This window comes from Sphaerodactylus townsendi, linkage group LG13 (assembly GCF_021028975.2).
Source record: "Sphaerodactylus townsendi isolate TG3544 linkage group LG13, MPM_Stown_v2.3, whole genome shotgun sequence".
Lineage (NCBI taxonomy): Eukaryota > Metazoa > Chordata > Lepidosauria > Squamata > Sphaerodactylidae > Sphaerodactylus > Sphaerodactylus townsendi.
In genome coordinates, this window is record NC_059437.1 from 35,513,448 (window position 1) to 35,528,418 (window position 14,971).

Genomic DNA, 14,971 nt, shown 5'->3' on the forward strand with positions numbered 1-14,971 from the left:
CTATACCACACTGTCTATCTAGATTAGTGATTTACTCAACTGTTCAGGCTTGGAATAATGTGGTGCACAGCAGTGAAAGGACTCCTGTATCTATGGCTCATTCCACACATGCAGAATAATACACTTTCAAACTGCTTTCAGTGCTCTTTTGAAGCTGCAATGCTTGAGATAGCCAAAATCCACTTGCAAACAGTTGTGAAAGTGGTTTGAAAACGCATTATTTTGCGTGTGCGGAAGGGGCCTATGACAGGTATGCAGATGAGGACATGGTGGAAGATTCAGGTTTACTCATTCCTACAGTACATGACAAACTGCACCAGAAAATTCTCTCTCCTATTCAGCTGTTAATGGTTCAGGAGTAAAGTTCCCATCTCTTATTAATTTACTTCGTTTATAGATGGCATTTCTCCCAATGGGAACCCAAAAGTGGTTTACATTTTTCTCATGGCCTCCATTTTATCCTTGCAACAACCTGTGAGGTTGGTTAGGCTGAGAATGTGTGTCTGGCCCAAAGTCACCCAGCAAGCTTCCATGGCAGACTAGTGATTTGAATTTACATCTCCCAGATCCTAGCCTGATACTCTGAGGGTGACATGACACCACACTGGCTCTGCCCCTTTGCCTGTAACACAGGGTCTCCTGCCTTCTGAGCTGAGATGACTGGACATGAAATACAGAGTCTCAAAGGCGTAGCTCCAAGGGGGAGGGGGTGGGGGTGCGCGTGAAGCATTGGGACCGTTTCCCTGTGGGGGTGTGGTGAGGGCGTTCCAGGGGAGTTCCGGGGTGGGACGGTGGCGAAGGATGCACCAGTGCACCTGACGCTTTCCCCCCTTGCTACGCCTCTGCAGAGTCTTCTCTGTGGTGCTGCTGCACCTTGGAATACCTTTCCCCATCACTTTAGCTATGAGCATAAGGACCATTTTTTCAGACTGCTGCTATTCCTAATTTTTGCAGATCTTAATTTTTATAATGAGTTTTGGTTTTTATTTTTTGCTATGAATTTGAATTTGTTTTATTAGTCAGCATGTGAAAAGGTGGTGAATAAATATCTTGGGCAACCCAACAGCCTGTTGCAGAGAAAAATCAACCAGTAATATCTTCCTGGCATGGCGATAAAATTGTAGGAGGAAGACTGACTTGCTAGTTCCTGTGTGCCAAACAGCTATTAAAGCCACAGGGGCAGAGTCTGAAAAAAAAAAAGCAAAGAAAATTAGATTTAATGCAAGTAACTAGCTGTCAGCCTTAACACACCCCTCCAACACACACACACACACACACACACACGACTGGGATAATCATACTGATTTAACTTACAAAGCTGTAACTGTTGTAATGATTGCAAGACAATTAGTGTGAATTGCTTTGAAGTTTGAACACTCAGAAGCAAATGTAAATATTAAGAATTATAGAATGGTTCCTGCCCTTATTTATTTCAGCTTACCCAAGAATGAGAAAAACTTTGCAAACTGAGGAAATCTGTTTGTAACTAAGGCTTATATGATAGAAGATAACTTTGAAGTGAACTTCCAGAGATAGCGTCTTTTGCATCTTCTTTAATCTCTCTATATTAGACTTCTGTGATTATCTACATTTTTAAATCTTGTCCATTCTCCAAGGAGCTCAAGATGGCACATGGTTCTCTTATGCATGTTGTCTGCTCAATAATCTGTGAAGTAGGCTAGGTTCAGGCAGTGATTGGCAGGTCACCCACAACCACAATGCCATTCTAAGCATTACTTCCAGCCTCCCAGGTGTTAGTTCCGCATACTAACCCAGCGATTCCCAACCAGGGTTCCGTGGTACCCTGGGGTGCCGTGAGCATGTCCCAGGGGTACCGCAGCAATGCTACTGGCCCCCCTCACTTTTGTGGTGTCTCCCGCCGGCACCAGCAAGGACATGGAGCTGGCCCAGGGGGCAGGGCCTGCCGCAAGGTCAGCAGCCACTTCCCGCTGCCCAGTGCTTCCCTTCACCCTGGGAGGGGAAGGGGAGGTGGCAAGCAGGGGCACTGGGAGGGGAAGGTGGGGGGATGGCAGGGGTACCATGAGATATGAAGAGTGAGGTCAAGGATAGCGTGACATTGAAAAGGTTGGGAAACACTGTACTAACCACTACACTAAACTGGGCCTCTGACAGCTCTGATGGGTGACTATCAGCAGGGTTTTTACAGCAGTGTTCTAATGCCTGTGAGAAAGGCCCAAGTTTTTGGGTGGATGCTTTCCCCTGCCTTTAGATCAAGGCTTCACCTGCTAAATTTGTGCCTGCCAATGAGGCCTGACCCTTTTTGTCTTGAAGAGCAACTGAGAGACAGAAATGCATTGTGAAGCGCTGAGGAAGGAAACATGTCTGCGGTTCAGGCTGAAGTTAAACATAAAGCGGAAAATGTTGTTGAGATAAGACCCCATTGGGGGAAAAAGTGGGGTATACATGAAGTAAATGAATAAAAGCATCAGCACTTAGCATCGACTGCTGCTAAAAGCACAGAACACCAACCCCACACCTCCCCCCAACAACGCTGCCAACTGACCAGGGGGAGAAACTGGCCTGCTACTCTGTCTTTACCAGCGTAACGTTGTGGGCTGCAGAAACTAACAAGTGGGAACTTTCCGCGACTAGCCTAGGAGGTCAACATGAGCTCCTGAGCCGTGGTGACAAAGCACAGGGACAGAAGCCCAGTCTACAGTTGGCAACACCGGTGTCCTGCGTGACCCTCATTCCTCCGCCTCCTTTCTGCTCCGAAAGAAAGTTGCAGGAGGCGAGGCTGCTTTGGGGTGCGTGCGTGCGTGCAGGCCTCTGGGAGGACCCCCGCTTCCCTCCCCCCGTCGCCTCCCCCACCTGAGAACCAATTAAAACTCCATGAATTCAAGTGGGGGCTTTTGTGTCTCGCATGCGCGGGCCGGACAAAGGCTGCTCCCGGCCGCAATAAAAGCAGTTATTCAGCAGCCCGGCGCTTCTCATTCAAATCACTTCCACTTGAACCACCCCCTTCTTGCCGAGCCTCCGCGGAGTTCCCAGGGACAGACTCTTGGCCCCCTGCTCGGAGCAGCCCGCGCTAAGCGGCCATACGCAAGCCTGGGCCGCCGCCAGGAAAACTGGCACCAAAAGCTGCCGGGAGAGCAGGGCGCCAAAGGGTGGTTTGCAGCGGAACATCCAGTGTGGGGGCACCTTCCAAAGAGAAACAAGAGCCACCTTTCCTTCTGCACAGGAGACGCGCAGCTCGTGCGCTTCTGCAGAAGATTCGCTTTGCAGTCTTGGCAGTGTTCCCCCCGCCCCCGCCCCCTTGGAAAATTGGTGGTGACTTTCCTGCAAGAGACCTTGCGGAAAGCGTGAGATAGTATTCGGAGGAATGGGCTGCGTAGGATCCACCAATGTTGAAAATTTCCCCGCAAGTTGAAAGCTAGTTCAATAGGAAGCAAGGCACTAGATGAGACTACTTACTGTAACACCACCACCACCACCCCCACCCCCCCCCCCCCCCCCCCCCCCCCCCCCCCCCCCCCCCCCACACACACAACAATAACCCACCTTTCATTCCCTTGTATTGTAAGTTCCTTGGGGCAGGGATCTGTTGTCTTGCTTGCTGGTTTGTATCAGGCCGGTGCACATTGGCAGTGTAATCTGAACAGTGTAATATGAATAGTTCTATGGAACCAGCCACACTTCCTGAGTTGAGAGGATTGTCCTGTATGTGCTATAGATGGGACAATAATAAGAACCAGGAAGAACATCTGCCAACATAGGACATTCTGGTGCCTGGGCTGGAAAACTTATTTCTATTAATTAAAACTGGATGTGCTATATCTGAATATTCATCTTTATATGTCTTATTGAACTGAATGAGAGCTGTGCCAGACATACAATTCCCATTCTTTTTAGTGCTACTTGCCCAGGGGATCTTCTTCATGAAATTTGCACCCATGGAAAAATGATCCATCTTGACTTGGCTGCCTGTAACGCTACCAAAATGAGTTGCCTACCTGCACATAAAAAGTACATCACATGCTAGCACAGCCTGTTGTTTACCACGCTAGCTTTTTATTTGCAGGGAGGTGTTTTTTTTTAATTAAGAGAAACATTAAAACCATTATTTCCCACTTGCAGGCTCATGATAGAACCACTTTTGTGATGCTTCATATTGGGAATTAGAATCAAAGTTTGTTACTTAGTGACCACTGAAAGCTACGTTATGCTGAGTGAAACCCTTGGTCCATGTAATACGGTATTGCATACTTGCCTCTATAGGTCTCCCAAACCAAAGTGCAGAGAGAGAGAGAGAGGCTTCTTTCAGGTCTGCTAATTTTAACTTCAGGTGTCAGGAGTTGAACCTTTGGTATGCAAAGCGTGTGCTATGGCTTCAGGACGCTGATTTAGAGGAATTATGATTTGATATAGGATAGGAATTATTTCCCCACCCCACCCCTTAACTTTGGCTGACAACTCTTACACATCTCAAGGTCACTCTGGGATGGCAGTAGCTAGTAATTCTAGACTTTAAGGAAACAGAAAAATGTGCACTTTGTGCTTAAACATCTCTGGCCTTCAAACAGTGGCCTCTTTAGCCCAGTGTCCCTTATAGAATGTGTTTGCCTCTGGCATGCTTCCGCAAAGTGGCCTGTTTTCTATCAACAAAATGGATTTGATGGTCTCAGTTCCTTCTGTGTTGAGAAAATGGCTTCCACCTCACCACAAAATGCCGCTCGCTAAGAGGAGAGTTCCGGGCCTGACCTGAGACGAAATTACATCTGACTCCAAGATGGGTAGGGCCCATCGGGTCAGGGGGCAAGGCCATGGCTGGCTGGGATACTGGCCTTTGCTCCGTGAATTAGCCCCAGCAGCGAGCACAGAATACATCATGCCAACATTCCTGGCCTTAATGCTGGAAAGAGTCAGAAAAGGGACAGCTGAGGAAAGAGTTTGTGTTTTTCCCAACACTTCAGTAAACATCTCCAACTTGGAAACTGATTCCTACAGGTTTATTATGCTCCAATGGGTGATTTACCAGCTTGAGAGCCATTGTGCTGAATCCGGCATACATCATCAAGAAGCTGCTCCTGTTCACAAAACATTTTTGGTGTTTGAGGCAGAGAACCCCAATTACACTTTCCTGCACCCAGAAGTAAAAGTTCAGTTAATTAGAAGAGGCAATTATCATCAGTGGGTCCAAGAGTTTAAGATCATCCTTGTTTATTTTTCAGGCTATTTTTGTTCTGGTGCACTATTCTAACTTAAACAGAAAAGTAACACATTAAAGCAATGTCTGGAACAATGGAATTTATCTGACCTTATTCACCATCTGAAAATAAGACTGGTGTATCGAAATCGTGGGCTGGTTGGATATTACACTGTTACCAAGCTATAAGCGCTCACTTCTTGTAATAACACTTTTTTTTTTCTGTGTGGACAAGATAATCCAGTTTGCTATAGCACAACATAGTACAATATTCAGAATGTGTGGATGCAGCTCTGGTGATGAGCAAATTACTTCACTGTAATAGATTTAATTGAAAAGCAGATGATTAATTAACAAAATATCCTTTAATCCCTTTGCAGGACCTACCCTTAAAGGATTTTGGTGTGTGGGGTGGTGTAACCAGTGGGTGCTATTAGGTACTGAAATGTAGTATAAGCTGTATTGACTTATTCTGTAACCTCACAAACACATATAGGCACAACTTTTAAGGTGCTATATGACTCCTTAAAGCTGGTGCAGACAACAGTTTAGGCCTGGTAGGGAGCAAATTCAGCATTCTAGGTTTGACATTTCTTGTTAGATCAAAGCAAGTAAGACTTTTGAGGAAGTCTTTCTGCAGCACAGTGCCTTTTCCTTCTGAAGGAGTTTCTCAGGAAGGTAGTGGATCTCCATCTCAATTAGGATAGAGCGACTGATATGTCAGGTGATTCATATAAACCAAATACCCTGGCAAGCCAATGCTGTCTGAGCTGCTTAGGGAGATTTGGGCCACGTATTTCTGTCCCAGCCTCTGGATTTGGCCTTAGCCTGTCACCCAGCCCCAGCGCAGCGGATTGCTCCCTCTGGAATTGACTCCCAAGATCTGGTTCTTCTATTTGACAGGGTGAGACAGCCCTTCCCTGGCAGTACGTTTTGTGGTACCATTAAAGATCAGCAAGTTGTCAGTCATTCACAGTGCCATCCTAAGCAGCTTTGCATGTGGAACCCTGCTCTGGTGTATTTTGATTGGGGTTGCTGCCAGGCAAGTGTTGCACCATTACGGCAACATTTTTTAGCCACCATAGTTAGGGGGAGCCATTTTGGTTTTCTGTCACAGGCACCAAAATATATTGCACTTTCTGTTGGCTCCCTGACTATCCCACTGATGAACAGCTGAGCATAAAATGCTTATGTAGTCAAAGACACAGGGCCTATATCAGACCCTTTTTGTGCCCAAGGAACAACAACAGAAAATCCAGGTGGATTCTGCCCCTCCCTGTTATTAACTGAGCAAGCAGTTCTGTTAAGCTGGTGGTTCCATCTCCTGTATGAAGTTCATATGCCAAGCGGTTGGCTTAGCAGCAGTGGTGGGATCCAAAAAATTTTAGTAACAGGTTCCCATGGTGGTGGGATTCAAACTGTGGCGTAGCGCCAATGGGGCTGGGTGGGGCATGACGGGGGCATGGTCGGACATTCCAGGGGTGGGGCATTCCTGGGCTAGGCTGTGGCAAGGATGCAGCCGCTGCGCCGGTCCTTGGGTGGGAAATGAATGCACGCAGAAGCGAGGCTGCCACGCACAGCTGGTGCACCTCCTGCTAGACTGCTTCAAGTTCTGCTTGCTTGCTTACTGCTGAGAGGGAGGGGCATAACTAAAGGCAAAAAATCTGCGTGGCAAAATCACCTGTTAATAGTAACCCCTCTTGGCACACACAAATAATTAGTAACCTACTCACCAAGGAACCTGTGAGAACCTGCTGGATCCCACCTCTGCTTAGCAGCCATTCAGCTGCAAAGATTTCTCAGTTCAAATGTCTTCTGTAACAACCCACTCTCCTTCTTCATCACCCTTCCCAGTTCCTTTACAGTATGGGTATAATAGAACTGACTCTACCTTTTTAGAAAGAGATGTTTTAATGATGACTTTAGGTGCAAAGTGCTTTGTAGCATTTTAAAACACCACACATATCCCAAACACCATCATTCTGATATATCACTCTGTTTACTTACTCTTCTATGGAGCAAAAGCTACCATGATTTTAACTGAAGATTTTCTGGGAACCTTACACTATTAGATCTCAAATCCTGATTCATTATCTGATATTTTATTCAAGGGGTAGAGGCTGAAATGAGTTGACAAACCCTAGCGAAATCAAGAACTCTGGATTAATTTCCTCCCCATTCCTTCGGTAAGAGGAGGAATGTGTGGAATAGTTTCAGTGGTTCACCTCAGAGAACATGTGTAGTTCTCTACGGAAATACAAACATCTCTGGATGGGGAGAGGCCATGGCTCAGTGACAGAGCATCTGCTTGGCATGCAGAAGGACTGAGGTTTGATCCCTGGCATCTCCAGTTAAAGGATCAGGTAGTAGGTGATGTCAAAGACCTTTTTTCAAATTCTATTCATCCATGTGAAGCCAACTCGAGGCTGCTTCTGCACAGGTAACACAAATGGGTTAAATGAACCCCAGGTTGCCTGTAATGTTGCCATTTCTGCACCAGGGGCCATCCAGGATTGCTGGGATCCAGGCATCAGAATGAGGAGGAAACACTGTTTCCCATGTGAACCGCACATCTCAGAATCCCCAGACACAAAATGGCGGCCACCTAGAGAATCCATTCTAATGGCGGCAGGGACGGAGGGAAACTGCGCCTAGGGCAGAACCTGCCTGCCTGCATGCACCCCCGCCCCTCTCCCACCCCAGGGAGAGGACGGGTTTTTTTCCATCCCCACGTGATGCCAATGGTGCACGCCTGGGGCGTGGTTCCCCCCCTTCCCACTGCAGCTTCGCCACTGAGTGGTGGTCGCCTGCAGAATTCACCATAATGGTGGATGGAAGGTTGGGGACATAGAACGTTTCCTGCTAAGCTGTAGCTTCTGCACCAGGCAAGCAGTGGAAGCATCTGAAACTAAAGGGGAAGAGTAAGCGCTAATTTAGCAACTTTCATTAAACCCGAGTGAAAACCTGGTGCAGAATCACCCACTGAGTGATGGTATGCCAGTCACTGAAGTTTCACCTACTTTTACCAAGGTTGTTGTAAGCGACTAACTTATAAAAGAGGAAGGAAAAGAACATTTAAGCTGCTTTGGGTCCCCACTGGAGTTGAATAGTAGAGAGTCCTAAATTTTTAATAAAGTAAAATTAAGTTTCCAACAGCAGACCGCTATGGGAATCTCACATAGCTAATAACTAACTTGATGGGAAATGTGTTTACCTCAGGGACCACAAACTCTGAATAATGGTAAAGTATCAATGTAAGAAACAATGTGAGAATTGAACAGAAAAGGACATTTTAGAGAACTTTGGAATCAACTCCCCACTCGTTATATTTTTTAAAAAATTTGTGTTTTGAAAGTTGAGAGGAAGTTGAACATAATTTTTGTTGCCACTCCCAACTACAAGGGATGTGTGATACCCTCATTCCCTTTGTCCGTTAAATTCCTTTTTAACTTGAGAAGGAAGAAACCTGACCATTTCAACTTTCATGTTTCACCTTAAAGTGAAATCTAAGTGACAAATTTAGGGATACTTTGGGGCCTCCCTCAAAATCTTTCAGACAAACCTTCAAATGCTAAGGACATTTCCGTTTCCTACTTTTCAAAACCCAGATACACTTTCATGAGGAAAGGGGAGGCATGAGTGTCCTACTGTATCTGGAGGGCATTTTGCTGAAGGAAGGCAATAGAGATGTGAGAAAAACACAATTCTGCCCAGGAAGGGGCACGCTTTTACTCTCAAAGGTAATAGAGTTCTAATTTCAACTGCCTGAGAAATGATTAGGCATCTTTCTTTTCCTCCCCCCTTTGCACTTCATTGTTTACTCGATATATTATACTGTCAGCATTTCTTGTTTCTCTAGTTGTGAAATCCAGTTTATTGGATCATTGTTCCCTAATTGTGAAATCCAGTTGATGCGATTTATTGTATACCATTTCTATTTCATTGGTCATAGATTGGAGTAATCCAGTTTTATTGAACTGTTTATTTGTATGATATTGTCTTTTTACATTCGTCTTTATAACTCTTGTAGTCTGCAACCTTTGAGAGTGTCAATAAGGAAAACAGAAGTGATAAAACAAGTGAAATAAAATAAACATCAAGAGAAAAGTGTGTAGTAATAGTTTGGACATTCCCACATTACAAAATACTCAGGTTGTCATAGGCATGTATACACCTGTATACATGAAAATGTATCAGATGATTAGGCTTTGGGGCAGACATCAGAGTGGTCAATGACAGAGTGGTACAACGGCCCACCCCCCCCCCTCCCACAAAATGCTGTAATGGATTTAGCAAAATGTTGTACAGCATGCAGGGAGGCATCTAGAAGATACTGCAGAATACCAAAGTCAAGATATACTCTAAGAAATCAGGATGCTTTGGATGAGGCTACACCCATTTTCCACCTTTAAGCCAAAGTTTAGGCAGTAAGTAAACAAATTTGAGACCGACTCCAAGCACCTTTTCCTCCTAACTGTTTTGGAAAGGAACAGGGGAACTTGCACATTAACTAGAGGCTCTTTGCTAGAAGCTGGAAGCTTAATGCCAATCTGCCCTAGCAAGAAGCTTTCCGGTGATGCTCATGCATGCTTTGAGAAAGAGACTTGTTTCAGTTTCTAGGCCAAAGCTTGGAGTTGACCTCAAACGAAGTGTGTTTGCCCACCCGTGGCACATGGTGGAAACTGACCAAGGACAGGTGACTTAAAGAATAATGAGAGAAAATAACAGAATGAGTGTGGGGGGAGACAGCTTCCAGTGCCCTTAAACAAGCCATGTCCTTAAGAGTTACTGAAGACACATTAACTACCTCTTTTAAAATACTATAACTGAGAAACACTTGCTGTACCGGCAATCCATCAAGGATTTTTTTTAGGTATTAGACCATTTAGAGAGAAAGGATTTAAAGGCTCTTCCAACAAAACCCTCCACCCACACTGCAAGTAAAAGAATTAGTATAAGATGAAGAAGGGATTAAACTACTTTTCTTGACATGCCTATGATTTTTTTGTGGACATGGAAGATTTTGATGTGGACAAGCATATACACTCCGATTTTTCATTCTAGAGGGAAATGCTACTGTTCCCAGAACACAATGTATAAAGTGATTACAAGTGGCAAAAGGCTAATTTTTATTCCAATGTCCCAGGGCACGCTATCTTGCTCTTGTGTTTGGGGCACATGCAGAACAGTTTCCTCCCAGTGAATTGTGACTTAGGGTCCAGGTCTATCCTGAGCAAATGTATTTTCTCTTTATGTACACTGAGAGCATATGCACCGGAGACAAATTCCTTGTGTGTCCAATCACACTTGGCCAATAAAGATTCTATTCTATTCTATTCTATCTCCCACTGCTACCTTTAGCACCAGTCAAAATAAAATTAAACTGACACAGAGCACAATCTGCTCATAGGTTACCTCGCAAAAACCTCACCGAAAAGAGGAAGATGTGCATAAACTGTGCTCTTAAGCATCTCACGTTTGTTTCACGGGAGCTGTGCTGGAGAATTCCAGGGCAAACTGTGCCTACTGGGTCATATCTGCCCTTCTCTGACTCGGCTGCTGCCATTAGCAACACCCCCAAATCTACCATCTGAGACAGCCTCCGTGTGCCTTGTCAAGCTTTCCTTGCAGAGCTGTCCTGCCCTTGAATGCACCTTCAATGGTTTGTGCAAAGCCTGCCTCTCTGGAGGGACTTAGTAGGAAGTGAATTCAGGATTGGTGACTGGAGCAGATGCACGGGGGGCGGGGGGGGGGAGCTTGAGGAGGGAGGGGAGGAGCGCACTGGCAGTATTATCATGTTTAAAATCAAGGTCCCATTCTCCCAAACGTGCCGGTTTCCCCTCGAGGCTACACTCTGCTGTTTATTGTTGCCGGTTGGATTGATCTTAACCCTTTTAAAGGTGCAAGCTCTCCCCAACCATCAGCTCCCCGTTGGTACCCAGTGGACAAGAGTAAAGATGCACCCAAGGTGGGCCCAGGAGGAGAGAGGCCCACAGCAACCCTGCTTCACACCCTTGACCATGGAGGTCTCCTTGACCCAGCAGGTAGCATCTCTGGAGTCGAGAACAAAGGAAACTCGTAACGATCCTGAGCATCCCTTTGTTTGCGTCCAGGTCTGCCTCCCGGCTAAAGGCTCCTGGTCCCGGCAGATCTGTGGGAGGGCCTAAGTCGTCAAGCTTCCTCCTTCCGCGCTCCCCGCTCCCCCCACCTCCCCGCCCGCGCCGAACCTCCGAGAACAAGCCCCCTCTCCCGGCCTCTGAGCCCTAAAAGCGCGGATCTCCTGAGTCCAAGAGCCGCCTCTCCCGCGTCTCGAGGGGCGTCCCCGCTTTGTTCCCCGGCGCGCCGCGGAAGAGGGCAGGTTCTTCTCTTTGGGTCGGCCGTCATCCTCGAGGCAGGTGAGGGAATGCTCCCGATCCCCTGCCCAGGTCGGAGAGGTGCCCGAGCGCGGATCGTGGCCTTCCCTCCAAAACTCGGCGGGCCCGGGCGGGAGAGGGGCCAAGGCGGGCGGCGAGGTCCGTGCGCCCTGGGCGCATGGCCATCACACCACACCCCGTCCCCGGCGCGTCCCAGAGCCCCTGGCGCAGTTGCAGGCGGGTCGGCGGCCGGGTTTTTATGCTCACGCCGGCTGCCCGCCTGCCGGGGGGTGGGAGGAGCCGGGCAGGTTGTCCCCGCCGGGCCCAGCCCTCCCTCGCTCGCTCGCTCGCTCGCTTCCCCTCCTCCCCTCCCTTCCCCTCCCCGCCTGGCTGCGAGGGGTCGGGGGAGGGGGCAGCATGGCCTGGCCGTCCGGCCCCTTTTCCAACGCTCAGCTGCCCCGGGAGTGTGGCTCTGGTCCTCGCAGGAGAAGCGAGGTCCCGAAGCTGGGAGACAGCAGCCAGCCAGCCCGGCCTCGCCTCCCCGGACTCTCCCCACGATCCCTGGTACCTGGCCCAGCGCCAGTCCGCCCCTCCCTCCCCGCCTGCCGGCCTCTTTTCCCGCGGCTCCGGGAGCCAGCAGCAGCAGCAGCAGCAGCAGCAGCATCCCTCCTCCCACGCGACGCCCGGCAGCCTCCCGTGGCTCCTCGGCAGAGCTCCTGGGTGGCGCAGGGGGGGGAACCGCCAGCATGGCCGTGATCCCCGCGCCGCGCCTCCTCTCTCCCTCCTCTCCGTGCGCCGCCGCCGCCGCCGCCGGCAGCGCCTCCTGCTCGTCGAGCCGGGCAGCCCGCCCCCGCCGGATCCCGGGGCGCCCCTGGCCGCTTCCTCCGCCCCCGATCGGGTTTCCCAGGCGCTCCGGGGGCGCACCCGGTCCCCCCACCCCCCCCTCTCCCCCTCGCCATGGATGGAGGAGTTCCGGAGGACTCGGAGAGCGGCGGCCCGATCCTCTCCCCGCGCCGTCCCCGGCCCTGCCTCCTGCGCCGTCCCCGGCCACTTCTCGCCTTCGCGCGAGCGTTTTTACGCCTCCTTTTGAAAAAACTGGGTACATTTGCTAATGGTTGCATGTTCTGGTTCTGATTCCCTCCTTTCCTAGCTATGAATGTTCATCCGGAGGACTGGAGGCCTGGCAAGAGCCACGCAAGGTGAGCGGCAACCGGGGGAGGGGGGGGGCGCGCGGGGAGAGCCAGGGGGCGAACTGGAGGCTGCCCTTGGCCCCATCATTGGCTGGGTTCGGTTCTGGCCCGGTGGCACCTGCAGTCCAAACTTTCCCACAGCTCTTCCTCTCCGGTGTGACTTAAAACCGGTGCAGGATTCTCGGAGGTGCCTTTTAACGGGAAGGGGTTTGCAGTCGAGACCGTCGCACCCCCCCTCCCCCCCTGCGCATGTGGGTCTTTGTGATCTGCTTTGGGGAAGGGGCGGTGGTGGTTCCTCCTCCTGTTTCGCAGGCAGGGACTTGGCGGTTTGCTCTGCCGGGGTCACGCGTCCAGCCCCTGCTCCATCCTGCACTTGGGCTGCAGAATGTTTTGTGGGCTCTAACCCAGCAAAGATCTGATAATCTCACCCCCCCTCCCACCCCCTTTCTGTGGGATGTGGGGAGGAGGGAGGGGAAAGGCCTGGAGGGAGGAGTGGGCATTGTCACCTGCATGGGGACCCATTGGTGGCCTTGTGTTGTTCTTGCAGAAGGCTTGCGGGAGTATTTCAGCCAGTTTGGCGAGGTGAAGGAGTGCCTGGTCATGAGGGACCCGCTGACAAAGCGTTCCAGGTGAGGTGCCCTCGCATTGCTCCTCCCGGTAACATGAGCCCGCCTGCCACCATTCTAACCAACTTTCTTTTCTCTGTGTGTGTGCTTTCCTGGCCTCTTGGTTTTGGGATGCAGGGGGATTCGGGTTTGTCCACCTTCATGGACCAGGCTAGGCGTGGACAAGGTTCTGGCCCAGGAAATCCAGACACGCAGACTTGACTCCCAAGGACGGTGAGTCTCTTTTTCCTATCTTATACCTCTATATTGATTGGCAAATGGATCAGAACTGTCATATTTGATCATCAGTTATTGACTACTGATGGTATCATTGGTCAAGCCTAGAATTATTAGATTTGGGAACCAGCTTCAAGTGTGATTTGAGCAGGAGTTACGCAAAAGTGCGTGCCAGGGGTTAGGGAGGTTTTTTAAACTTTATTTTGGTTGTTTTATATATTTGTCTTTGAGAGACAAAGGCTTAGGGATTGGTGATGAACTGGGACAGTCAAGGTAAGATGTATTTGATGGAAAGACAGGTGTAATGCTGATGGATTTGGGAGACAGGAGCTACTATGTACCCCTTTGACCCTTCCCCCTCTTATACTGTGGTATGCCCTGGAGCTTGTACCAATTGAAGACTACCTTGGAGAACACTGGACCTTTCTCTGAAAGTTGGGATTATTCTTCTTAATTACCCATATCTCCATCTTTGGCAGGTAGCTGTTACAGAGGGCCACATGAAAATGCAGATTTGATGTACAGGATAAGTTCCAACCTATAGATCTCAATCCACCAGGAAGTTTCCTGCACAACCTTCATTTAAATGAACTGGAGTTGTATAAGAGCACACTAATTAAACTGTCTTAATTAGTGGGAAGGGGGATTTGATTTGGATTTCTTCCTTAAAATGAGCCAGCTTAGGTTGGCTCCCAAAGAGCTGGATCTACAGACCTCTGTTGTAGCCCCTTCTCTATTTTAACTTAAGCTCTTTGCTTTTCAAAAGAGAATTCTGTGTGACACAAGCTAGTACAGAATTCATGTCCAGACATCTTGAAGTTCTCCCTTTTCATCTCAGGTGCTGAGAAAGAGATCTGTAGTGGCTATGTTGCAGTTTTTCTGTACGTGCACAGGGGGCAGTTCTTCATATGCTCTGGAATCATGCTCTGATAGTGTAAATGGGTTCTGAGACTGAGTTCTGACTCCAAATGATGATTTGTAGCTCCTAGAATAAACTTTTTTTATTGTAGCAATCGGAGTTCCAGTGGCTTTTTTTGAGCAAGATGGTGGCGGGGATGTCCCTGACAGAAGGGACCAACAGGTGTCTTCCAATAGGGTTGTGGTTTTCTAAACTTTATCTTTGGATTTGTTTGGATATTTCATGGGCTCTAGGATGCGACAATGCGTGAAACTCAGTCCTAAGAACACTTTCCTGGGAGTCACTGAACATGGACTGAATAGAATTCTGAGAAGACCTGCATAGAATGGCACGATAAGGCTCAGATTCCTCAAATGAAGCCACCTAGTCCAATACCCACTCAACCAAGAATTTATACTTGTAAAGCTAGGGATTTGGAGGCCTAATTTTGTAGAGTATGGATACAGTGGATGTTAATGACTTTGTAGCCCTTTGTAGTCTTTTCTTGTGTTCCATTCAAA

The 14,971-nt window shown here is 48.6% G+C and overlaps 1 protein-coding gene across 1 annotated transcript in view; it reads left to right on the plus strand.

The window, feature by feature from the left end:
- Window positions 1–13,047: 13,047 nt before the first annotated feature.
- MSI1 (musashi RNA binding protein 1) overlaps window positions 13,048–14,971 on the plus strand; it is a 103,776-nt gene continuing 101,852 nt past the window's right edge. Inside the window, 4 exon segments of the mRNA XM_048514924.1 lie at window positions 13,048–13,344; window positions 13,454–13,470; window positions 13,472–13,489; window positions 13,491–13,549. Coding sequence (XP_048370881.1) covers window positions 13,221–13,344; window positions 13,454–13,470; window positions 13,472–13,489; window positions 13,491–13,549 — 218 coding nt within the window. The 5' untranslated portion in view covers window positions 13,048–13,220.